The sequence below is a fragment of the Salvelinus fontinalis genome, chromosome 21 (genome assembly GCF_029448725.1).
Source record: "Salvelinus fontinalis isolate EN_2023a chromosome 21, ASM2944872v1, whole genome shotgun sequence".
In the NCBI taxonomy this organism is placed as follows: Eukaryota; Metazoa; Chordata; class Actinopteri; order Salmoniformes; family Salmonidae; genus Salvelinus; species Salvelinus fontinalis.
Genome location: NC_074685.1, coordinates 26,441,891 through 26,468,991, shown reverse-complemented (window position 1 = coordinate 26,468,991; position 27,101 = coordinate 26,441,891). Strand labels below are relative to the sequence as shown.

At 44.0% G+C, this 27,101-nt stretch overlaps 1 protein-coding gene across 6 annotated transcripts in view; it reads right to left on the bottom strand.

Annotated features, from left to right (window-relative positions):
• The window catches only part of LOC129818518 (retinoic acid receptor RXR-alpha-A-like), a 168,014-nt gene that overhangs the window by 3,920 nt on the left and 136,993 nt on the right, over positions 1 to 27,101 (bottom strand). For 2 of the 6 annotated variants that reach the window (XM_055874502.1, XM_055874507.1), the window contains exons 6-11: positions 22,426 to 22,610; positions 19,664 to 19,717; positions 9,452 to 9,581; positions 6,630 to 6,762; positions 5,045 to 5,136; positions 13 to 118 (exon numbers count right to left, since the gene is read on the bottom strand). In XM_055874502.1, the coding sequence (XP_055730477.1) occupies positions 13 to 118; positions 5,045 to 5,136; positions 6,630 to 6,762; positions 9,452 to 9,581; positions 19,664 to 19,717; positions 22,426 to 22,610 (700 nt within the window). The remainder of the gene's footprint in view (positions 1 to 12; positions 119 to 5,044; positions 5,137 to 6,629; positions 6,763 to 9,451; positions 9,582 to 19,663; positions 19,718 to 22,425; positions 22,611 to 27,101) is intronic. The other 4 variants (XM_055874505.1, XM_055874508.1, XM_055874504.1 and 1 more) reach the window with 3 other exon arrangements.

Sequence of the window (27,101 nt, the reverse complement as noted above, 5' to 3'; positions counted from 1 at the left end):
GTGTATTCGTACCTGCCAGGCTGATCTGGGTATTTCTGTTTGCAGTAGGCCTCCAGAGAGGCATAGACCTTCTCTCTCAAAGCCTCCACCTCGCCTGGGTTAGACAAGCCTTTAGAGTCTGAGTAGAGACACACACAGACACGCACTGCATCAGACAACTAGGGACAGCAGTCACAGGATACCAGGTACGAATTTATGTACAGCCTGGCTGCCCCTGAAGGCTAGGACCTGCATGCTGTCATCAGAATGCTTTAAGACAAATAAAATCAAATGACATGTGAGCTGCCCTGCTGGTCTGGGTCTCCTAGACAGTGCCTTCAGAAAGAATTCACACCCCTTAACTTTTTCCACATTATGTTGTGTTACAAAGTGGGATTAAAATGGATTTAATTGTCATGTTTTGGTCAACAATCTACAAAAAATACTCTGTAATGAAAATATTCTAACATTTGATCAAATAAAATTTGAAAAATAAAACATATATCTTGATTAGATAAGTATTCACACCCCTGTCAATACATATTAGAATCACCTTTGACAGACATTACAGCTGGGAGTATCTGAGAGTTTTGCACACCTTGATAGTACAATATTTTCCCATTATTATTTTGTTCAATTCTTCAAGCTCTCTCAAGTTTTTTGCTGATCAATGCTCAACACACATTTTCAAGTCTTGTCATAGATATTTAAGCTGATTTGAAGATGCACTCTCAAACTTTTGTATAATTTTAGCCAGTAGTTTTGAAAGTGATGCTCATGAGCCAAAAGTGGTCCCCGTTTTTTGTGTACTACGTCATTAAATTGTGTACTACGTCATCTTAATTTTGAAAATATTTGTATGATATGTTGCAAATCCAATTCGTAATATATGTTACGACATTGTTGTGCTTAAGATCGTGGAGTGCATCTTAAAACCTCTTAAGGATCCGCCCCTTTTTGTCCATTTTCACCTAAAATGACATACCCAAGCAAGGATATGCATATACTTGATACCATTTGAAAGGAAACACTTTGAAGTTTGTGAAAATGGGAAATGGATGCACGAGAATATAACACATTAGATCTGGTAAAAGATAACACAAAGAAAAAAACATGTGTTTTTTTAACCATCATCTTTAAATGCAAGAGAAAGGCCATAATGTATTATTGCAGCCCAGGCGCAATTTAGATGTTGGCCACTAGATGGCAGCAGTCTATGTGCAAAGTTTTAGACTGATCCAATGAACCATTGTATTTCTGTTCAAAATGTTGTATTGAGACTGGCGAAATGTGCCTAATTGGTTTATTAATAACTTTTCAAGTTCATAACTGTGCACTCTCCTCAAACAATAGCATGGTATTATTTCACTGTAATAGCTACTGTAAATTGGACAGAGCAGTTAGATTAACAAGAATTTAAGCTTTCTGCCAATATCAGATATGTCTATGTCCTGGGAAATGTTGTTGTTACTTACAACCTCATGCTAATTGCATTAGCCTACGTTAGCTCAACCGTCCCGTGGGGGACCCACTGATCCTGTAGATTCAAAACTGTAATTAGGCCACTCAGGAACATTCAATGCCGTCTTGGTATGCAACTCCAGTGTATATTTGGCCTGTGTTTTAGGTTATTATCCTGCTGAAAGGTGAATTTGTCACCCAGTGTCTGTTGGAAAGCAGACTGAACCAAGTTTTCGTGTAGGATTTTGCCTGTGCTTAGCGCTATTCAGTTATTCAGTCTTTTTATCCTAAAAACTCCCTAGTCCTTGGCGATGACAAGCATACCCATAACATGATGCAGCCACCACCATGCTTGAAAATATGAAGAGCGGTAGTCAGTGACGTGTTGTGTTGGATTTGCTTCAAACATAATGCTTTGTATTCAGGACAAAAAGTTAATGTCTGTGGCACATTTATTGCAGTGCTTACTTTAGTGCTTTTTACAAACAGGATGCATGTTTTGGAAAATGTGTATTCTGTACACGCTTCCTTCTTTTCACTCTGTCATTTATGTTAGTATTGTGGTGTAAATACAATTTTGTTGATCTAGCCTCAGTTTTCTGATATCACAGCCATTAAATTCTGTTTTAAAGTCACCTTGGCCTCATGGTGAAATCCAACTCCTGCAACTGAGTTAGTATCTTTGTAGTGACTGGGTGTATTGATGCACCAGCCACAGTGTAAATAGTAAATTCACCATGCTCAAAGGGATATTCAGTGTCTGCTTTTTTAAAAACAAAATCTGTGAACTTTTTTGCAAACCTTCCATTGGAAAACCTCCCTGATCTTTGAGGTTGAATCTGTGCTTAAAATTCACTACTTGACCGAGGGACCTTACAGATAATTGTATGTGTGGGGTACAGCGATGGGGTAATCATAAAAAAATTATGTGAACCACTATTACTGCACACAGAATGAGTCCATGTGATTTGTTAAGCACATTTTTACGTTTTAAATTATTTAGGCTTGCCATAACAAAGGGGTTGAATACGTATCGACTCAAGACATTTCAGCTTTTCATATTTAATTCATTTGTAAAAGATTCTAAAAACAAAACACCACTTTGACATGATAGAGTATTGGGTGTAGATTAGTGACACAAGACTTGAATTTAATGCATTTTAAATTCAGGCTGTAACACAAAACATTTGTAAAAAGCCAAGGGGTGTGAATACTTTCTGAAGGCACTGTACATATGCATGGTAATTCTCCCCAAAACACAGGCTGGATGAAGCAACACATGAACAGTTGAAGTCGGAAGTTTACATAGACCTTAGCCAAATACATTTAAACTCAGTTTTTCACAATCCCTGACATTTAATCCTCGTAAAAATTCCCTGTCTTAGGTCAGTTAGGATCACCACTTTATTTTAAGAACGTGAAATGTCAGAATAATAGTAGAGAGAATGATTTCATCTATTATTTCTTTCATCACATTCTCAGTGGGTCAGAAGTTTACACACACTCAATTAGTATTTGGTAGCATTGCCTTTAAATTGTTTAACATGGGTCAAACGTTGCGGGTAGCCTTCCACAAGCTTCCCACAATATGTTGGGTGAATTTTGTCCCATTCCTCCTGACAGAGCTGGTGTAACTGAGTCAGGTTTGTAGGCCTCCTTGCACACACATGCTTTTTCAGTTCTGCCCACAACATTTCTATAGGATTAAGGTCAAGGGTTTGTGATGGCCACTCCAATACCTTGACTTTGTTGTCCTTAAGCCATTTAGCCACAACTTTGGAAGTATGCTTGGGGTCATTGTCCATTTGGAAGACCCATTTGCGACAAAGCTTTAACTTCCTGACTGATGTCTTGAGATGTTGCTTCAATATATGCACATAATTTTCCTTCATCATAATGCCATCTATTTTGTGAAGTGCACCAGTCCCTCCTGCAGCAAAGCACCCCCACAACATGACGCTGCCACCCCCGTGCTTCACGGTTGGGATGGTGTTCTTCGGCTTGCAAGCCTCCCCCTTTTTCCTCCAAACATAACGATGATCATTATGGCCAAACAGTTCAGTTTCAGTTTCACCAGACCAGAGGACATTTCTCCAAAAGGTACGATCTTTGTCCCCATGTGCAGTTGCAAATCGTATCGTTTTTTATGGCGGTTTTGGAGCAGTGACTTCTTCCTTGCTGAGCGGCCTTTTGGGTTATGTTGCTATGGGACTCGTTTTACTGTGGATATAGATACTTTTATACCCGTTTCCTCCAGCATATTCACAAGGTCCTTTGCTCTTGTTCTGGGATTGATTTGCCTATTTCACACCAAAGTGCATTCAGCTCTAGGAGACAGAACGCGTCTCCTTCCTGAGCGGTATAACGGCTGCGTGGTCCCATGGTGTTTATACTTGCGTACTATTGTTTGTACAGATGAACGTGGTACCTTCAGGCGTTTGGAAATTGCTCCCAAAGATGAACCAGACTTGTGGAGGTCTACAATTATTGTTCTGAGGTCTTGGCTGATTTCTTTTGATTTTCCCATAATGTCAAGCAAAGAGGCACTGAGTTTGAAGGTAGGCCTTGAAATACATCCACAGGTACACCTCCAATTGACAAAAAAATATGTCAATTAGCCTATCAGAAGCTTCTAAAGCCATGACATAATTTTCTGGAAATTTTCCAAGCTGTTTAAAGGCACAGTCAACTTAGTGTATGTTAACTTCTGACCCACTGGAATTGTGATACAGTGAATTATAAGTGAAATAATCTGTCTGTAAACAATTGTTGGAAAAATTACTTGTGGCATGCACAAAGTAGATGTCCTAATCGACTTACCAAAACTAGTTTGTTAACAAGAAATTTGTGGGGTGGTTGAAAAACGAGTTTTAATAACTCCAACCTAAGTGTATGTAAACTTCAACAGTAGGCTACACTTCTGATTCAACATTTATTGCAACACATTTCTGGGTCTGATTGGTTACCACTGAGCAAGTGAAAAGGCCTGAATACAGCAATATTCTCATCTCAGTGTGGGAAAGGACTCAGCCTCTCTGAATCCCAGCATTCCCTCTGTTAGGCCATCTCCGTGAGCTGCTACTAATTAGGGCAAAGTAGACTGTGATCTGTTCCAGAGCCAGGTCCGTAGCAGAGTGACTCTGGAGTACAGAGGAGTAGTCTGTCCTGGGAGAATGAGGCCCGCCGGAGCCCCTGTGGGCCGGTGGCACGCTCCCACACTGCTCTTTGTCTCCGAGGCCATGGCACAGACTCATTAAAGACAGGGAGCGCGTCTGGTGCCAGCGGGGCAGGGCTGGCACGGGCACTCAGCATGGTAATGAAGATAACCCTGGCCTGTACCATAGAGCAGAGGGCTAGCAGAGGGCTTTAGCAGAGGGCACTGTGGGCTCTTTCGTGGTTGGGAGAAACCACGGCAGGAACAAGTGTCTGGTGGGGTGGTGGTGTGTGTGTGTGTGTGTGTAGGCTTCACATGTACGCAAGTTCACCGGTATCACAGGCAGTCGTTGTTTGTGAGGTCAGAGTAGTGGGAACAGAGGACTTTATTGTATTTATATAATCTAAATAGAAGGTTCTGGATTAAAGGGGTGTTAGGAGTGTGTGATACCTGGGTTGAAGAGGACGATAGCCCGAAGGCAACCCAGCTCTGTCTTGTCCATCTGCATGTCTCTCATCTTGGATACCAGTTCTGTGAGCACTCTGGATGGAGAGAGGGAGACACATAGACAGGCTCTTAGAGATCTGACCATCAGCCAGCAACACCTCCGTAGGTCAGCCTTCATTACACCCTCCTTTGTCGACAGGTGTAACTCAATGGAAGCTGTGCTGACACACAGAGAATGTTCAACCAGCGGAAAATCGTACAGCCCTGCCTACACCACGTAATTCAAGCTGCTTTAGAACATGGCTGAGAAAAGGACATTCATGAACGACGTAGCACAAACACAATCACAGACTAACGTGTGACATCACAAGGGCAGGGCGGCGTTTGGTTTCGGGAGTGTTACGCGACTGCTCAAACTACTCACCCCTCTGACTCCGTCACGCCCGCTCTCCATCTCTCCGCCTCCCTCTGTCTCTCTCTCTCCACTTCTCACTGTCTCTCTCTCCACCTCCCTCTGCCTCTCTCTCTCCACCTCCCTCTGTCTCTGTCTCTCTCCACCTCCCTCTATCTCTCCCTCTCTCTCCACCTCCCTCTCTCTCTCTCTCTCTCCACCTCCCTATCTCTCTCTCTCTCTCCACATCCCTCTGTCTCTCTCTCGCTCTCCACCTGCCTCTGTCTCTCTCTCTCGCTCTCCACCTCCCTCTGTCTCTCTCTCTCTGAGACGAAAGTCTATTTCAGCTCATCCTAATTTAATTTGCCCGTTGGAACAATGAGGGTAAAAAAAGACTTGAGTGCTTAAGTTAACCACCCTCTTCAGAGAGGAGGATATAGAGCTACATTATCAGTCATCTTAATGCAGAGATGTAATCCATCCTTTGGAAGTAGTGAACTGGCAGTATGCTAATCACTGAGCACAGACTCCCAGCTGGGGATAGAGGGAGAGAGAGATGGAGAAAGAGGGGGAGAGAGAGAAGAGAGAGAGGGAAAGAGAGAAAGACGAGAGAAGGAGAGCGGAAGGAGAGATAAGTGGGAAAGAGAGAGAGAAAAGAGAGAGTGAGAGAGCGAAGAGAGAGAGAGCGAGCGGACAGGGAGAGAGCTGTTGCCCTCAAAATAAAACTTCAGTTAGCGACTCAGCATGCCAGGGGCCACAGGGTTTAGAGTTTACAATACTGACTATCTGTTGGATTGATCTCACACTGGATGGCTTGATCAACGTCTGTGTACACTGAGAATTAATACTTGATACTGTTCTTTTGTATTCATCTGTCAATAAAAATGTGACTGAAAAATGAACGATGCCACAATAGGCATCAAATGTGATTAATGGAAAAGGTCAATATCGGCTTCGGAATCGTCACAGCCTGCCGTGGGATTGCATGTCAAAAGAGTGTGATTTCATCAGGAATGCACATAAATTGATTTCTTCAGAAACTCTGACTGAGGTCTCCATCTCCATTTTCACTGTTACAGGTCAGGGCCTACCCTAATCGTGGAATCTTAGTAATAAAGAATCACATAGCAACCAACAGAAATGTATTTCACAAAGCTGATTGTATCAAGGCAGTGCCAACAGGGTGATGATGACTACCTGTCAAAGATGGCTCCCACTCCAGCACTGTGGGCGCTGTTACGATGGACGTGGAGACCTGTTGCCAGGAGGATCCCATCTTTCACCGCTATCGAACGGTGCGAGAAGGATGCGATGAGGAGCTCGTTCCACCCTGAGGGAAGAGAGAGAAGAGAGGGAAGAATAAGGAGAGATAAAGAGTGAAAACCTATTACAAAGTTCATGTCATATTCAACATTCAAAGTTGACAATTGTGTTGACAATTGAGCTGACAACAAGGCAAGGGAATTCCAATGAATCAATCTAGGCTGAATAGTCAAACCAGAAAGCTCTTTCATGCATAGGCTCTGGGTTATTAGCAACCTATCTCAGATGTGCTTTCCAGAGAGATAAGTGTTTAACAGGGTGAACTGCGCCTGCCATCCCAATAAAAGGTGACACACTTGATATGCCAAGCGAGGGTAAGACACAGAGAGCTCTGTGCCGTTTGAGTGACAGGGCTCCTTTAACTGTTCTGTCTAGCAAAACTCCACACTTCTCCCCAGAGTTGAGTTGGGAATGAGAGGGGCTGGGATGCTTTCATCTGAGAGACAGCAGAACTAAACTGGTTATTTATAGAAGACCTGAGCTGAGCACTGAGAAGAGGAGACAGGGCCCTCTCAGCTAGCTTCAGAACAGCTTTTTCTGAGAAGGTCTCTCTCTCAAATGTTATTTGTCACATGTTTTGTAAACAACAGGTGTAGACTAACAGTGAAATGCTTACTTACTGGCCCTTCCCAACAATGCAGAGAGAAAGAAAATAGATAAATAATTGAAAAGTAAAACACGCAATAATAAAAGTAGTAATAGATACACAATGAGTAATGTAAAGTAAAGTTATATATACAAGGGGTACCAGTACCAAGTCAATGTGCAGGAGTACGAGGTAATTGAGGTACAGTTGAAGTCGGAAGTTTACATACACTTAGGTTGGAGTCATTAAAACTCGTTTTTCAACCAGTCCACAAATTTCTTGTTATCAAACTATAGTTTTGGCAAGTCGGTTAGCACATCTACTTTGTGCATGACACAAGTAATTTTTCCAACAATTGTTTACAGATTATTTTACTTATAATTCACTGTATCACAATTCCAGTGGGTCAGAAGTTTACATCCACTAAGTTGACTGTGCCTTTAAACAGCTTGGAAAATTCCAGAAAATTATGTCATGGCTTTAGAAGCTTCTGATAGGCGAATTTACATAATTTTAGTCAATTGGAGGTGTACCTGTCGATGTATTTCAAGCCCTACCTTCAAACTCAGTGCCTCTTTGCTTGACACCATGGGAAAATCAAAAGAAATCAGCCAAGACCTTAAGATGCTGGAGGAAACAGGTACAAAAGTATCTATATCCACAGTAAAACGAGTCCTATAGCAACATAACCCGAAAGGCCGCTCAGCAAGGAAGAAGCCACTGCTCCAAAACCGCCATAAAAAGGCCAGACTACGGTTTACAACTGCACATGGGGACAAAGATCGTACTTTTTGGAGAAATGTCCTCAGGTCTGATGAAACAAAAATAGAACTGTTTAGCCATAATGACCATCGTTATGTTTGGAGGAAAAATGGGGAGGCTTGCAAGCCGAAGAACACCATCCCAACCGTGAAGCACGGGGGTGGCAGCATCATGTTGTGGGGGTGCTTTGCTGCAGGAGGGACTGGTGCACTTCACAAAATAGATGGCATCATGAGGCAGGAAAATTGTGTGGATATATTGAAGCAACATCTCAAGACATCAGTCAGGAAGTTAAAGCTTGGTCGCAAATGGGTCTTCCAAATGGACAATAACCCAAAGCATACTTCCAAAGTTGTGGCTAAATCGCTTCTGGATAACAAAGTCAAGGTATTGGAGTGGCCATCACAAAACCTTGACCTCAATCCCATAGAAAATATAGTTATGTACTGGGCCGTACGCACTACCCTCTGTAGCATCTTGCGGTCGGATGCCAACCAGTTGCCATACCAAGCGGTGATGCAGTCAGTCAACATGCTTTCAGTTGTGCAGCTGTAGAATATTTTGATGATCTGAGGGCCCAAGCCAAAACTTTTCAGACTCCTGAGTGGGAAAAAGTGTTGTCGTGCTCTCTTCATGAATGTGTTGGTATGTTTGGACCATGCTAGATCCTTAATGATGTGGACACCGAGGAACTTGAAGCTCTCAACCCGCTCCACTATAGCCCCGTTGATCTGAATGGGGGCATGTGCTTGGCCCTCCGTTTCCTTTGAACAGGAAGTACAGGAGGGGACTAAGCACACACCCCTGAAGAGCCCCAGTGTTTTGGGTCAGAGTGGTGGAGGTGTTGTTGCCTACCCTCACCACGTGGGGGTGTCCCGTCAGGAAGTCCAGGATCCAGTTGCAGAGGGAGGTGTGCAGTCCCAGGGTCCTTCACTTAGTGATAAGCTTGGAGGACACTATGAATGCTGAGTAGTCAATGAACAGCATTCTCATGTAGGCGTTCCTTTTGTCCAGGTGGGAGAGGGCAGTGTGGAGTGTTACACCATTCTCTCCATCACTATGGGTACCCAGAAGGAGAACGTTTAGAGGGGGTAGGATAGGGTTAGAGAGCTGGATGGGCTTCCTTAGAGTGAGTTTGGAAGTGAACTGTGTAATTTGAAGCGACAAGCAATCAGCAAGGGTAACATATAGGGAAAACACTGAAGACTTCCTCAAAAATGATGACATAAAGAATATGGCAGAGGATTCGTCAGTCTAATAGCCTACAAATAGCCTACAAAGCCCATAATGCTGCAGTGGGCTACCTATGGGGGATGCTGATGTGGTCTCATGGTCGTGTTGAACTGACCTGCTCGTAGGAGGATGACCTGGTCATCCAGGGGCAACTCAGAGAAGTGGGGGATCCTCTTGGCCCACTCCACCAGCGTGAAGAGCTGCTTGTCGGCTGCTTGGCAGATGTTAGTCACTGGGTCGTTGGGCTGTTGAAAGACACATGGGAAGGCTTGCTGTCAAAAATACAGTCAGCACAGAAAGACTGAAAGATACATTGTGACGTGTGTGTGGTTGTGTGTGTAATCGTACTTATGCACTCTGTATGTGCATGTGCATGTGCGTGCTTGCTAAGTGTATGTTTTGGTGTGGCAGCTGAGCTTCATGTGGAGCTGTGCTCTCCAGTAGATAGAGCGTTCCAGTCACAGCAGTGCACCACCAAGTTTTAGAGGAGCACCGGCCTGCTCCGCTCGCTGCTCCTCTGAGCCAAGACCCCGCACACACGCACGCACGCACGCACTCACAAACACACATACACATAAACACACACACACACACACACACACACACACACACACACACACACACACACACACACACACACACACACACACACACACACACACACACACACACACACACACACACACACACACACACACACACACACACACACACACACACACACACACACACACACACACCCTAGCCAAGTGAATGATCTCCTCTGAGGAGCGAGCAGGAAGGGAAAAAAAAAAGTGATTCTGTCCCAGCCCGAGGAGGAAATAACTGCAGAGAATCAGCAGTAACAAATGACTCTCTCCAAGCAGGCAGTTCCTTCAGGACACTTCTACCGACAGAAGACTATTTCGAGTGTTCAGACAGAGAGCCAAAAGAGCTCGACCTGACACACAGTTAAGGAACAAGTGTTTGGGCGTTCAAGTGTCAATTCATTTCATGAGTGAGTGTGAGAGAATGGGTCTTAAGAAATAGTATTCTCACTCACCACTACACCGGGGTTATATTCCTGATCTCAGACAGAGTAAAGTCTGGATGAAAAAGGTAAAAATGTACAGTATACTGTCTAAGGCTGACAAGGTGGCCTCTCATGTTCAAGAGAGAGGAGAATTGACAGTGTTTATGCTTTGAGTTAACATGAAAAAGAGAACTGAAGAGAGAGGAGGGAGGTTAAAGCTGAGAGAAGGAGAGAGAGAGAGAGAGAGAGAGAGACAGAGAGAGAGAGACAGAGAGAGCGAGAGAGAGAGAGGGAGATTGTAGGATGGAAATGTGGATGTGAATGGACAAAGACAAAGAAACCTCAAGTGTCAGAAGCCATCAAACTGAAGGCCTCACTTAACCTGGGAGGAAAAACCATGGGCAGTGAAGAGGACAATAACTAATGTATACATACCAGTGACGTGCAGTCAGGGTAGGTATGGTACGCAGTGCTTACCCTGTGATAATCTCATTTTAAAAAGCTGTTATGAAAAGCCACATTTAAATTACAATTACATTTTTTTTTTAATCGCAAATGATTCTGTTGATTTTTATGCACAAAATGTGCCAAAACTGCATCAAGACCTCAGGAAAGGTGCCAGGATATCCCTTCCTTCCTTTCCATCCATTCAAATTGTTGGCGCGCACAGCCATTCCTTACTCCAGTCACTGTTAATGGACAGGGTCAGCATAGGCGTCACTGCTTTGCCTAGCTTGAAGTAGCTTCATTTGTTGCATTGAGACTATTTCATATTTTTGCTTACGTATTGCCTAAACATGTTGTGTGGGTATTAATTAACCTGGGGTGAGCTCAGATTAGCTAGCAAAAACAACCTGACAAATAGACACTATACTGCACCTCAAACAATTTTCCAAGTTGGAATAATGAAATGTTCCACTCTTCGAACCCTCCAAATGGCGCATCAACTATAACGAAAGTTTAGAGCAGACAGAGGCAGCATAAAGTAGACAACAACTTTATTCATGGACAGGCAAGGCAACCACCATCTCCCTCACTGCTAAATGTCGGGCAGGCAAACAGTGAGTACTGGATTGTCTACTTGTCTGAAAATGAATTACTAATTAATACTTTTTACTCAGACTTTTACACATCTTGGACATTTACTTGAGTTCTACAAGATGGATGTGACTAACTACAATGATTCTACGTGCTTGAACCAAATGGATGGAGCTGCCTACCTGTGTGCTTTGTGGGATAACTGTGCTACCAGCTACTGTTTCTGTGTGAAAATGGAACTGAAGGATGCCTTGGGGACAGTGGGCCTGCTGTGTGCATACAGAATAAAATAATGGACATGAGGTTTTGGTGTGACTTCTACAATGCTGTCACAGAGAGGTTCACTGGCCTGAAGGACAGACAAATGGACTTCATTACAAGTAAAGAACGGCCTAAATGCATTTCCCTTTGCAATTTAGGCTACTGTTGAATGAACATGATATTACATTTATCAAGCTAGAATTTCATTTTGCCGAGGCAATTTTTGGACGTTTTCGACTGCATTTTTCAGTCATTTCGATTGTTTCTATTTTAGTAATTTAGCAGACACTCTTATCCACACAACTTACACTAGTGAGTGGATACATCTTCATACTGGTCCCCTGTGGGAATCAAACACACAACCCTGGCGTTGCAAGCACAATGCTCTACCAATTGAGCCACATGAGATAGTTGATATGGACATTTTTTTAAAACCTTATTTAATTTTATAAGTGTGTGTGTCTGTGTGTGTTTGCACGTGCCACATACAGTGCATTGCTAGAATTGTCATTTGGTACATTGGTATTTACATTTGGTGAACATTCTTGTCAATTTTATTTAATGACTTACAGTGCCTTCAGAAAGTATTCACACCCCTTGACACTCCAAATTGAGCTCAGGTGCATCCAATTTCTTTTGATCATCCTTGAGATGTCACTACAACTTGATTGGAGTCCACCTGTGGCCAACTAAATTGGACATGAAACACACATGTCTATAAAGGTTCAACAGGGGATGGGTATAAAACCATTTATAGAGTGTTGAAAGTTTCGAAGAGCAAAGTCGTCTCCATCATTGTGAAATTAAATATATTGAACTGGCCAGACTCTGCCTAGAGCTGGCCGTCCTACCAACCTTGATCAGGGAGGTGACCAAGGACCCAAATGACCACTCTGACAGAACTACAGAGTTCCTTGGCTGAGATGGGAGAACCTGCCAGAAGGACAGCAGCACTTCACCATTTTGGGCTTTATGGGAGAGTGGCCGGACGGAAGCCACTCCCGAGAAAAAGGCACATGACAGCATGCCTGGAGTTTGCAAAAAGGCACAGGAAAGACTCAGAGCAAAAGGCAAAATATTATGTGGCCTGATGAAACAAAAATGTTTCTCTTTGGCCTGAATGCAAAGCGCTATGTCTGGAGAAAACCAGGCACAGTTCATCACCTTCTAACAACATCCATACCGTGAAGCATGTTGGTGGCAGCATCATGCTATGGGGATGCTTTTCAGCAGCAGGGACTGGGAGACTGGTAAGGATAGAGGAAACAATAAATGGAGCCAAATACAGGCAAATCCGTAATGAGAACCTGCTTCAGAGTACAAACGATCTTAGACTGGGGCGAAGATTTCCATTCCAACAGTACAATGACCCCAAGCATACAGCCAAAGCAATGCTAGAATGACTTCAGAACAAGAATGTTAGTTTAAGCTAGAGATATCCGTCTTTGCACTGGATGCTTCTCAATCCACCGCATCTGCCAATGTAACATTTACGCATCTGCGGTGAAAGGTGACAGAGCTAGAGCGGTGTTTGTCAGACCATGAGACATCTCAAAAAAACGGTCTTCTCACAAAATTGTCTGTAGCGTTCGAACGGTTTTTGCTCTACGACCCCCACAAGTGTATCGCGACTCGTCTGAAGTCAATACAGCCGATCTGCCAACTTTTGTTTGTAGCATCCGAACAGTTTACACACTAATATGACACCCCCATGTAAAGGTGAGAATCTCACGAACACATACATATCAGTTGTTTTGCTCTAGGACGCCCACAGGCCTCACAAGACTCGTCTAAATATCCCCCGGTACCAGTCGAAAACATTAATGAAAGTGTGCATGCTGTGTATGGAGACTGTTTAATGACAAAAATAAGGGGTTAACTACATGTTCTTTGGTATGACCTGCTGAAAACAATTCCATATAGCTTAGTAGAACTGATACAGGTATACACATGACAACTCAAAGCTGTAATCGCCACCAAAGGTGCTTCTACAGAGTATTGACTCAAGGGTGTGAATACTTATGCAAATTAGATATTTCTGTCTTTAAATTTCAATACATTAGTAAACATTTCTAAAAACGTGTTATCTCTTTTTCATTATGGAGTAATGTGTGTAGATGGGTGAGAATTTTTATTTATTTAATCCATTATGAATTCAGGCTGTAACACATGTTGGAATAAGTCAAATGTGGAATAAGTCAAGGGGTATGAATACTGTATGTTACTTTGGTTGTTGGAGCTATCTGTTGTATGGTGAACTTGGGCTTCATCAAGGTAAATTTGTGAGTAAATTTGTCTTTGATAATAGCCAGTGCCTACCCAGCCACGACCTCACTGCACGTCACTGATATACTGTATACAATATATACAGATGAAAGAACAAATTGGCATCAAATAACCACGTTTCCATACACAGTTTTTATGCGAGTAAAGCCATACAAAAAAATTATAATTATGACAGCTGTGACAGAAACAGAAATTTTCGGTACAATTTTATAAATGCAGACAGATAATTTGTTCGTTCGACATAGTGGGATCTTTTTGTGTTGCTAAAAATAATTATGCGAGAAATAGAGGTCGAAACATCATATCAAAGTAATCTTGGAGTCACGTGACGATATGGTGCGTGGTCCTCCCACTACGACTCGGGTAACCATGCAGTTTATTAGGCTAAGATGAAATAACTTATGATGAACTTCACAGGGTGGTGAAATTGCACAGTGGTCTTGATACTCCTTTCCACCTAATATTGAGGGTCTTATTCTGGTGACATGTTGATCGATGCTTGATTACCATTTGACAAATACAAATATTATCCATAATAATCTCATTATGTAGACTAGTACCTACCCGCACAGCCTTCCCGCACTATCTGCAAGCTGTTGCTTAGAGCGCACAGCCAAGACCAGAGTACATCTAGGCACATTTGCTATTTGTGATGGAAATGCAATGGAAACCCATTTTATTGGTACATGAAAACATAAGTGAAAAGGTACATTTTGTGTGCACTAAGTCATCACTCGCTGATTTTTATCTGCAACATGTCAGTATGGTGGAAACACACCACTGGTGGGAAAATGCGCATATTTTCTTTCATGTGGATTTTTGAATATTCGCACGAAACTCTGTCCCAAAGTGGATGGAACCCTAGCTAGTATTATCAATCACAAAAACATAATGTTAACTGGGGATGGATAAAATGTATATTATGATGCTCCGATTCTCAGTATGTCTGAGACAAATCTACAACAACAAAAGCCTTGTAAACTTTTCCCCAACTTCCCACTCTCCCCAAATCCCACAGATCGATGCTGAAAGCTCGGAGGATCCCAAAATGAAATACAGCTCTCTGGAGAAGATTAGTGTAAGATGAGGAAAACTCATTCCACCTCTCCTTCTTTCCAGTCGTCCTCTACTTCTAATGCTTAGACCGAAGACTACCCACACTTGAAATATGAAACAGTATGAAACAGTTAACAAGACACAAAGCCGGCACTGTTTTGAAAACTGACAGTAGATTTTCTTTGGGCAGAGAACAAAAGCATCTTATAAATATTTCACCATCTGATCTCCGTGGGAGACATTGTGGACGATGCGGCTCAGCGCGACAGTTTTTTGCCTGTATTTCTCCTTCTCCTCATAAACAAATCCGCTAATTCATTCCAAAAGGCAGCCGCAGCCCAAACAAACCAAAACAAAAGGGGCTGTATGTTGTGTCTCTGTCGAGGCCCCTCAAAAGAATACAACTCCCAGAGTTCTCGTGAAACACGGTGAAGGCTCATGAATGTTGCATGGCTCTCTTAGCCATGTTTACACTGACCTTGTTTCTCACTGTATACACCATGAAGATGAGAGGAAGGAACAGATCCCACACTCCTGCCATGATCACACATTAACTCACTGTCCTTACTGTAAGGTGACAGTCGTCAGGGGATGTTATGGGGAGTCACAGTGGAAGAGATCACAATGCCTTCTGAGGTCTGGGACAATGATAATGACATGAACCTAGGAGTTCGCTATTCTGTGCATGTGTGAAACAAGCCGTGAGGGACCACCGTGTCTGTGAGAGAAACTATTTTACATTTCTTCTCTGTGAACATCCTTCACTCTGGAGGATAGGGGGCCAGCTGATCGCTTTCTGAAAACGTGTCGAGCAGGGGGAGGAGAGAGGGAGAGGCGAAACCCTCCCCTGAGGGAGAGATGTAGAGAGAGATTGAGAGCGTTTGGGCTTACGAGAGTCGCTTTGAGGACACCTCTTAATGCCTGCCACAAACAAGAGTGTATTTTTTCCCCCAGACTGAATTAAAGGCTTTGGTTTGCATTATTCACAGTGGATAGCCTCTCCTCTCACAGAAATGCCTGGCTTGCATACTGTCCTATGCATTTTTTATAACTTGTGGAGACGAGAGACTGACTTTTAAAAGTTTCATATTCTGCTTAAACTACAGTTGCGTGACAACAAAGAGGAATGTGGTAGTCAATAGATGATCCATAATCCAAATTCCCAACTAAATTGTGTAAAGTCCTCATAATTGGCTCTTAGAGTTGTAGAAGAGTATATTGCGACATCAACCAAGTACCCTCTAAATAACGTTAGCACGCCTATCTGTTTGTCTCTCTCTCTCCTGTGTCTGTCCAAAGACAGAGACTAAGAATTATACAAGTTGACAGATTCAAGCACCGCAAGGTTGGAAAACACACACAAGACAAAATGAGAGAAAGGGATAGAGAATGAGAGAGGGATATATATAGAGAGAGAGACAGACAGTGGAAAAACTCCACGGCATGGCAAAATGATAGAGTGTTACCCCCCCAACCCCCTCCCTCCTTGAAGAGAAGGCCCTGGCTTGTCTGACTGGAGGCATGTTACTAACGCCTGTTTAACTCCTGTTCTAGGTCACCATGAGATAAACAGACTTTATTCAGCTTGGTCAAACCCCAACCATTAGACAGTGGCGGTGCCCATTCATGGTGTGCACTCAGGGGCCCCGACCCTGGGACTCATTAACACATGGGGCAGTGCCTCCTAAAGGAGTGCCCACTGGAGGGGGCAGTCCCCGGACCAGAGGGGTTCCTAATCACCGAGACTGCCTGCCAAGGGGACACCGCACGTTCCAACACTGACTGTGCTGCTCTACCCTTGTTTAATCTAAAGTACCAGTCAAAAGTTTGGACACACCTAATCATTCCAGGGTTTTTCTTTATTTTACTATTTTCTACATTGTAGAGTAATAGTGTTGACATCAAAACTATGAAATAACACGTACTAACCAAAACATTTTCAACAAATCAAAAATATGTTATATTTGAGATTCTTCAAAGTAGCCACCCTTTGCCTTGATGACAGCTTTGCACACTCTTTGCACACATTCTCTCAACCAGCTTCATGAGGTAGTCATCTGGAATGGATTTCAATTAACAGGTGTGCCTTGTTAAAAGTTAATTTGTGGAATTTCTTTCCTTCTTAATGCGTTTGAGCAAATCACTTGTGTTGTGACAAGGTATGGGGGGTATGCAGAAGATAACACTATTTGGTAAAATACCAAGTCCATATTATGGCAAGAACAGCTCAAATAAGCAAAAAGAAACGACAGTCCATCATTACTTTAAGACATGAAGGTCAATCTATCCGGAATATTTCGAGAACTTTCAATGTTTCTTCAAGTGCAGTCGCAAAAACCACCAAGCGCTATGATGAAACTGGCTCTCATGAAGACCGCCACAGGAAAGGAAGACCCAGAGTTACCTCTGCTGCAGAGGATAAGTTCATTAGAGTTACCAGCCTCAGAAATTGCAGCCCAAATAAATGCTTCACAGAGTTCAAGTAACAGACACATCTCAACATCAACTGTTCAGAGGAGACTGTGTGAACCAGGCCTTCATCAATCAATCAATCAATTTTATTTTATATAGCCCTTCGTACATCAGATAATATCTCGAAGTGCTGTACAGAAACCCAGCCTAAAACCCCAAACAGCTAGAATGCAGGTGTAGAAGCACGGTGGCTAGGAAAAACTCCCTAGAAAGGCCAAAACCTAGGAAGAAACCTAGAGAGGAACCAGGCTATGAGGGGTGGCCAGTCCTCTTCTGGCTGTGCCGGGTGGAGATTATAACAGAACTATGCCAAGATGTTCAAAAATGTTCATAAGTGACAAGCATGGTCAAATAATAATCATGAATAATTTTCAGTTGGCTTTTCATAGCTGATCATTAAGAGTTGAAAAACAACAGGTCTGGGACAGGTGGCGGTTCCATAACCGCAGGCAGAACAGCTGAAATGGTTGAATTGCTGCAAAGAAATCACTACTAAAGGACACCAGTAAGAAGAAGAGACTTGATTGGGCCAAGAAACACGAGCAATGGACATTAGACCAGTGGAAATCTGTCCTTTTGTCTGATGAATCCAAATTTGAGATTTTTGGTTCCAACCGCTGTGTCTTTATAAGACGCAGAGTAGGTGAACGGATAATCTCTGCATGTGTGGTTCCCACCATGAAGCATGGAGGAGGCGGTGTGATAGTGTGGGGGTGTGTTGCTGTTGATACTGTCTGTGATTTACTTAGAATTCAAGGCACACTTAAACAGCATGGCATCCACAGCATTCTGCAGCGATACGCCATCCCATCTGGTTTGCGCATAGTGGGACTATTATTTTTCAACAGGACAATGACCCAACACACCTCAAGGCTGTGTAAAGGCTATTTGACCAAGAAGGAGAGTGAGGGAGTGCTGCATAAGATGACCTGACCTCCACAATCACCCGACCTCAACCTAATTGAGATGGTTTGGACCGCAGAGTGGTGCTCAGCATATGAGGGAACTCCTTTAAGACTGTTGGAAAAGCATTCCAGGTGAAGCTGGTTGAGAGAATGCCAAGAGTGTGCCATGCTGTCATCAAGGCAAAGGGTGGCTATTTGAAGAATCTCAAATGTAAAATATATTTTGATTTGGTTAACACTTTTTTGGTTACTACATGATTTCAAATGTGTTATTTCATAGTTTCGATGTCTTCACTATTATTCTACAATGTAGAAAAGAGTACAATTAAAGAAAAACCCTTGAATGAGTATGTGTGTCCAAACTCTTGACTGGTACTGTAATACCTAACTTTTCATATGATTTTGATGATCATTTTCAGAGTCAACTGAAAGATCAGTGGACGGGGAACTAAGTGGTCTCTCAGCAGTTGTCTATAGCTATGGCAATATAGATTAATTACAATGTCACATATTACCCAATCTACATGGCCTACTGAACAACAACTCCCCATTTCAATTATTACCTTAAATCATAGCAAGAAGTAAAGGAAAATCAAAAAATATGGATCCACTAGAAATGACTTGAATTATTAGAAAACTACCAAGACAACTGAAAACAATTCCTGCAAGATATTTATCTGTCTTTATCAAAGCTAGATTTCTAGAAAAGCTTTATTTCATCCTTCTCCTGCAGGGCGCAGACGTACAGCCACCACGGCAAGGCACAGCCCAGACAGACACACACACACAGTACTTTAGTGTGTCAGAGCTCCCATCCCCTCTCCTATCCCCTCCCTAATGTCAACGCGCATCACGTACATCTCCATCTTCCCTCTCATTTACTCACATAACAGCCTTCAGAGTTCTACCTTCACTTCACAGGACATTTCCCCCTAACCCCTCCCAGAGCAGATGAGTCCCAGAAGAAGCACTCTCTCTCTCTCTCTCTCTCTCTCTCTCTCTCTCTCTCTCTCTCCCTCCTTTCCTCTCCTGCACACTTGCTTTCTGTCTGTCGTTCCGGTATGATTCCTGAGAAAACCAAAGCTTGGTGGGATGCTGTCAGGAACAGCCTGGCTGTTGTATTATTCATGGTTGAGCCAGAGAGAGCCTAGAGAATGAACAGAGAGAGCCTCACATAGCTTAGGTGGGTGGCTGGGAGACTGCAGATGTTAAGGTGCACAGGTGAACTAGTGGACTTGTGATGTAAGGTACCATACAAGGAGCACATACGATATGGATGTAGAATAGTCACAGCTACCTTGTTCATCTCAGTGATAGGCCTCAGGTGGCAGAGCCCTGGATACCTCCCATCCTAAGAGAATGACAACCACAGCCTCTTCTCATCTTTCACCACAGAGATGTAACACGTAAAAACTGAAAAAAATCTAATAATAATACCATCACCACGTTGGCTAATGGCTGCTCTCTGTTAATCAAGCAAGACCCTGGGGAGTCCAGGGGCATCCAGAGAGGATAATAGAGATTGTTAGATTGCAGCATAATTGAACTCTAATGGTGTGGCAAATTGTTGTGATAACACTGATTACATGTTATTAATGTCCATTACTGCAAAAACACACATGCCAGAGTCTGAGGTACAAAGTACCTGTATCAAACCAAGGGAAAATGGGAGGAAATGGCTAACACAGATGTAGGACCTTCATTTGAGCCAGTTTGCTACAGTAGGAAAATAGTCCTGCAGCAACAGGAAATGTGAATTATTATGTGGATTATAATTAATTGACATTTTTGTAGCAGTTGATACATTTTTCGTAATGAAAAATCAAGTCAGAAATTTCAAAGTGGAAATGACAAACTTCAGAAGTCTTTATAAACCTAAAAAAAACTACAAGTTAAACATTTATCCTGCAACAGGGTGCTCAAATTAAGATCCTACATCTGTATGTGAGTGTGTGTGTGTGTGTGTGTGTGTGTGTGTGTGTGTGTGTGTGTGTGTGTGTGTGTGTGTGTGTGTGTGTGTGTGTGTGTGTGTGTGTGTGTGTGTGTGTGTGTGTGTGTGTGTGTGTGCATGTCAGAATTTATGAGCGGAGCGAGGGGCGCAGCGTACCCAATTTGACTGGAGCGTGGAGCGAGATTCTAGCCGCTCCAATTTCACTCAGGCCAGCCCGCCCCAGGAGCCATTTGTAGTCTACTTGTGTGCTGCTAAAGCCACTTGCTCTAGCGACGGTCATGGAGTTCGCTAAATATTCTCATAAAGAAAATGCTAAATCTAAATCTAGGTGCTAAATCTAGGTGACTTACAAAGATGAGGACTAAGAGCAAGAGAGTGATGTAGTGTACACAACTAAATAATCATTGTGGAATCTGAAAAGACACGTATCCCAAAAGCATGATGGTGTACTTACTACGTGCACATGCTAAAAGAAAGGAACGAGGTGGATAGATAAAAGTATTTGATCCCCTGCAGATTTTGTACGTTTGCCCACTGACAAAGAAATGATCAGTTTATAATTTTAATGGTACGTTTATTTGAGCAGTGAGAGACAGAATAACAACAAAAAAAGCCAGAAAAACGCATGTCAAAAATGTTATAAATTGATTAGCATTTAATGAGGGAAATAAGTATTTGACCCCCTCTCAATCAGAAAGATTTCTGGCTCCCAGGTGTCTTTTATACAGGTAACGAGCACACTCTTAAAGGGAGTGCTCCTAATCTCAGCTTGTTACCTGTATAAAAAGACACCTGTCCACAGAAGCAATCAATCAGATTCCAAACTCTCCACCATGGCCAAGACCAAAGAGCTCTCCAAGAATGTCAGGGACAAGATTGTAGATCTACACAAGGCTGGAATGGGCTCCAAAACCATCGCCAAGCAGCTTGGTGAGAAGGTGACAACAGTTGGTGCGATTATTCGCAAATGGAAGAAACACAAAAGAACTGTCAATCTCCCTAGGCCTGGGGCTCCATGCAAGATCTCATCTAGTGGAGTTGCAATGATCATGAGAACGGTGAGGAATCAGCCCAGAACTACACGGGAGGATCTTGTCAATGATCTCAAGGCAGCTGGGACCATAGTCACCAAGAAAACAATTGGTAACACACTACGCCGTGAAGGACTGAAATCCTGCAGTGCCAGCAAGGTCCCCCTGCTCAAGAAAGCACATATACATGCCCGTCTGAAGTTTGCCAATGAACATCTGAATGATTCAGAGGACAACTGGGTGAAAGTGTTGTGGTCAGATGAGAGCAAAATGGAGCTCTTTGGCATCAACTCAACTCGCCGTGTTTGGAGGAGGAGGAATGCTGCCTATGACCCCAAGAACACCATCCCCACCATCAAACATGGAGGTGGAAACATTATGCTTTGGGGGAGTTTTTCTGCTAAGGGAACAGGGCAACTTCACTGCATCAATGGGACGATGGACGGGGCCATGTACCGTCAAATCTTGGATGAGAACCTCCTTCCCTCAGCCAGGGCATTGAAAATGGGTCGTGGATGGGTATTCCAGCATGACAATGACCCAAAACACACAGCCAAGGCAACAAAGGAGTGGCTCAAGAAGAAGCACATTAAGGTCCTGGAGTGGCCTAGCCAGTCCTTAATCCCATAGAAAATCTGTGGAGGGAGCTGAAGGTTCTACACACCTAGTGAAGGTCTACACACCTAGACACACACATCTACACACCTAGACACACACATCCACACGTCTACACACCTAGACACATACATCCACACGTCTACACACCTAGACACACACCTAGACCGTTTCAATACTTCAAAACCAAATGGCAGGTCCAGGTAGTCAAAAATTGTGATTTTAATGAGCGGCAGTTTTTTTTCCTGTGAGCCCCGAGCGGTTTATAGCGGACCGGTTGGAAAGGATGTGGAGCACCAGGGGGCATCGATAAGCGGGATATCCGACCACTCAACTCCGCTCACATACTCTGGTGCGTGTGCATGTACACATGTGGATAAGTGTGTTGGTGTGTTTGTACATAAGTGAGTGTGTAAGCGGCTCCTGCCCTCCAGAGCCATACAGTACGGCGTAGTGACTCACCGAGTTGGATGGCATGCCCAGGTTGGTCTCGATGTAGGTCTCTGTCTTGGGTTCCACAGCGAGCTCTGCCTCCAGGACCTTCTCCACGGGCATGTCCTCGTTGACGCTGCTGGTGGACTCCACCTCGTTCTCACTGCGCTCTTTGGCCCGCTGGCGCTCCTCCTGGACGGCTGTGTGTAACAAAACTGGTTCCGGTCACTACTGCTGCTGCGGTGTTGTCTAGTGTGTGCGGTGTTTATGCATGTATTGTGTGTGTGTACATATGTAAATAGAGAGTGTGTACAATTATTATAACATGCTCTGATGTAAAGACAGAGTTAAACAGTCCCCATAATTACAGGTGACATGAATAGAGGCATGAAAGGAAACAGTACTGTGTAAACACAACATACACATATCACTCCATACAAGGACTCCCTCTTCAGCTGTCTGATATCAAAGAGCTGGGTCTATTCAGAGCATAACAAATAACAAGCGCCTTTCACGGCCATCATATATTTAGACATTAATAATGTATGGGATGTCACTCCTCATTTAGGCCCTGCATGTTTACCACAGACACTGTGACTGAATGGCTTTGAGAGACTGACTGGAGCACACACACATTAAATGGGGACATTGTCCAATATAATGTGGTTTTTATTCTGTCCAGTAAATAACAGTCTCACTAAGTCTCTGGGTAAAGCAGGGCCTTGTTGGATCTGCTGTTTGATTGGCTTGGCAGGGAGACACAGGAAGTGGTTTGTGTGCTGAGCAGACACAGAGGCTCACTGTGGCCGAGGCAGGCCAAACCGCACCTCCACCCTCAGAGGATTTGGGAGAGAGGTGTGTGTGTGTGTGTGTGTGTGTGTGTGTTCATATGGAAGTGGTTGCTCTGCACCGACTCTGGGTTTCTCCCTATTCTCCCTTCTATATTCCCCAATAAACAGAAACAGTCCCCCAGACACACACATCCACACGTCTACACACCTAGATACACACATCCACACGTCTACACACCTAGACACACACATCCACACGTCTACACACCTAGACACACACATCCACACATCTATACACCTAGACACACACATCCACACGTTTACACACCTAGAAACACACATCCACACATCTACACACCTAGAAACACACATCCACACATCTACACACCTAGACACACACATCCACACGTCTACACACCTAGACACACACATCCACACATCTACACACCTAGACACACACATCCACACATCTACACACCTAGAAACACACATCCACACATCTACACACCTAGACACACACATCCACACGTCTACACACCTAGACACACACATCCACACATCTACACACCTAGACACACACATCCACACATCTACACACCTAGAAACACACATCCACACGTCTACACACCCAGACACACACATCCACACGTCTACACACCTAGAAACACACATCCACACGTCTACACACCTAGACACACACATCCACACGTCTACACACCTAGACACACACATCCACACGTCTACACACCTAGACACACACATCCACACGTCTACACACCTAGACACACACATCCACACGTCTACACACCTAGACACACACATCCACACGTCTACACACCTAGACACACACATCCACACATCTATACACCTAGACACACACATCCACACATCTATACACCTAGACACACACATCTACACACCTAGACACACACATCCACACGTCTACACACCTAGACACACACATCCACACATCTACACACCTAGACACACACATCCACACGTCTACACACCTAGACACACACATCCACACGTCTACACACCTAGACACACACATCCACACGTCTACACACCTAGACACACACATCCACACGTCTACACACCTAGACACACACATCCACACATCTATACACCTAGACACACACATCCACACATCTATACACCTAGACACACACATCTACACACCTAGACACACACATCCACACATCTATACACCTAGACACACACATCCACACATCTATACACCTAGACACACACATCTACACACCTAGACACACACATCCACACATCTATACACCTAGACACACACATCTACACACCTAGACACACACATCCACACGTTTACACACCCAGACACACACATCCACACGTCTACACACCTAGACACACACATCCACACGTCTACACACCTAGACACACACATCCACACGTCTACACACCTAGACACACACATCCACACGTCTACACACCTAGACACACACATCCACACATCTATACACCTAGACACACACATCCACACGTTTACACACCTAGACACACACGTCTACACACCTAGAAACACACATCCACACATCTACACACCTAGAAACACACATCCACACATCTACACACCTAGACACACACATCCACACATCTACACACCTAGACACACACATCCACACGTCTACACACCTAGACACACACATCCACACATCTACACACCTAGACACACACATCCACACATCTACACACCTAGAAACACACATCCACACGTCTACACACCTAGACACATACATCCACACGTCTACACACCTAGACACACACATCTACACACCTAGACACACACATCCACACGTCTACACACCTAGACACATACATCCACACGTCTACACACCTAGACACACACATCTACACACCTAGACACACACATCCACACGTCTACACACCTAGACACACACATCCACACGTCTACACACCTAGACACACACATCCACACGTCTACACACCTAGACACACACGTCTACACATCTACACACCTAGACACACACATCCACACGTCTACACACCTAGACACACACATCCACACGTCTACACACCTAGACACACACGTCTACACGTCTACACACCTAGACACAAACGTCTACACATCTAGACACACACATCCACACATCTATACACCTAGACACACACATCCACACGTCTACACACCTAGACACACACATCCACACGTCTACACACCTAGACACACACGTCTACACATCTACACACCTAGACACACACATCCACACGTCTACACACCTAGACACACACATCCACACGTCTACACACCTAGACACACACGTCTACACATCTAGACACACACATCCACACGTCTACACACCTAGACACACACATCCACACGTCTACACACCTAGACACACACGTCTACACATCTAGACACACACATCCACACATCTACACACCTAGACACACACATCCACACATCTACACACCTAGACACACACATCCACACGTCTACACACCTAGACACACACATCCACACATCTACACACCTAGACACACACATCCACACGTCTACACACCTAGACACACACATCCACACGTGTACACACCTAGACACACACGTCTACACATCTAGACACACACATCCACACGTCTACACACCTAGACACACACATCCACACATCTACACACCTAGACACACACGTCTACACATCTAGACACACACATCCACACATCTACACACCTAGACACACACATAGACACACACATCCACACGTCTACACATCCACACGTCTACACACCTAGACACACACATCCACACGTCTACACACCTAGACACACACATCCACACGTCTACACACCTAGACACACACATCCACACACCTACACATCTAGACACACACATCCACACGTCTACACACCTAGACACACACATCCACACGTCTACACACCTAGACACACACATCCACACATCTACACACCTAGACACACACGTCTACACATCTAGACACACACATCCACACATCTACACACCTAGACACACACATCCACACATCTACACACCTAGACACACACATCCACACGTCTACACACCCAGACACACACATCCACACGTCTACACATCTAGACACACACATCCACACATCTACACACCTAGACACACACATCCACACATCTACACACCTAGACACACACATCCACACGTCTACACACCTAGACACACACATCCACACGTCTACACACCTAGACACACACATCCACACGTCTACACACAGACCAAGACACTTAATATTCTTTTTTCTTCTTTTTCCTTCTTTTTCTATTCCAAATGCTGAATCACAGGGGTGGGGGTTCTGGGAAGGGGAGAACGGGGAGAGGAGGAGGGGACGATGAGGGGGGGGCGAGGGGCCCCATTTTAGAGGAACTGCTGTCTGGCGGTGGAAGTCAGCCCAAGGGTAGAATAGTTGTGCTGGAGTCAGAGAGAGGTGAGGAGGGCTGAAATCATGCTTTATTTCTCCCTTCCTCTGACTGGGAGAGCATCAATTCATTTAATCCAGTTTTTCTGTGGATTCGCTCAGCCTTCTGGACTGCCACTGCCTTGCTCTCCCCCTTCCTCAGGGTACAGGGGGGCTTAGGCAGCACAGTGATGTGAAAGGCAGTAAATGATCATATCCTTGAACAGAGGTTGAGCCCCATGATGATATAAATAAGAGTGAATAGGGGAGGGAGGGATAATGAGGGGGGAGGGGTGCATGTTGAGGTCAAGACAGAATGTACTTATCCTAGACTCTCTTGTTTTCTCTTTTCCTCTGCTTTCGTTTTGTTCTGCGTCTGATACTCATTGGTTATGGGTGGGGCTGAACAACTTAACACCGGGCTAAAGGCTAATGATGTGTGATAGCTTTCTGTTCATGCTGGTCTAGGATCTGTTTTGTA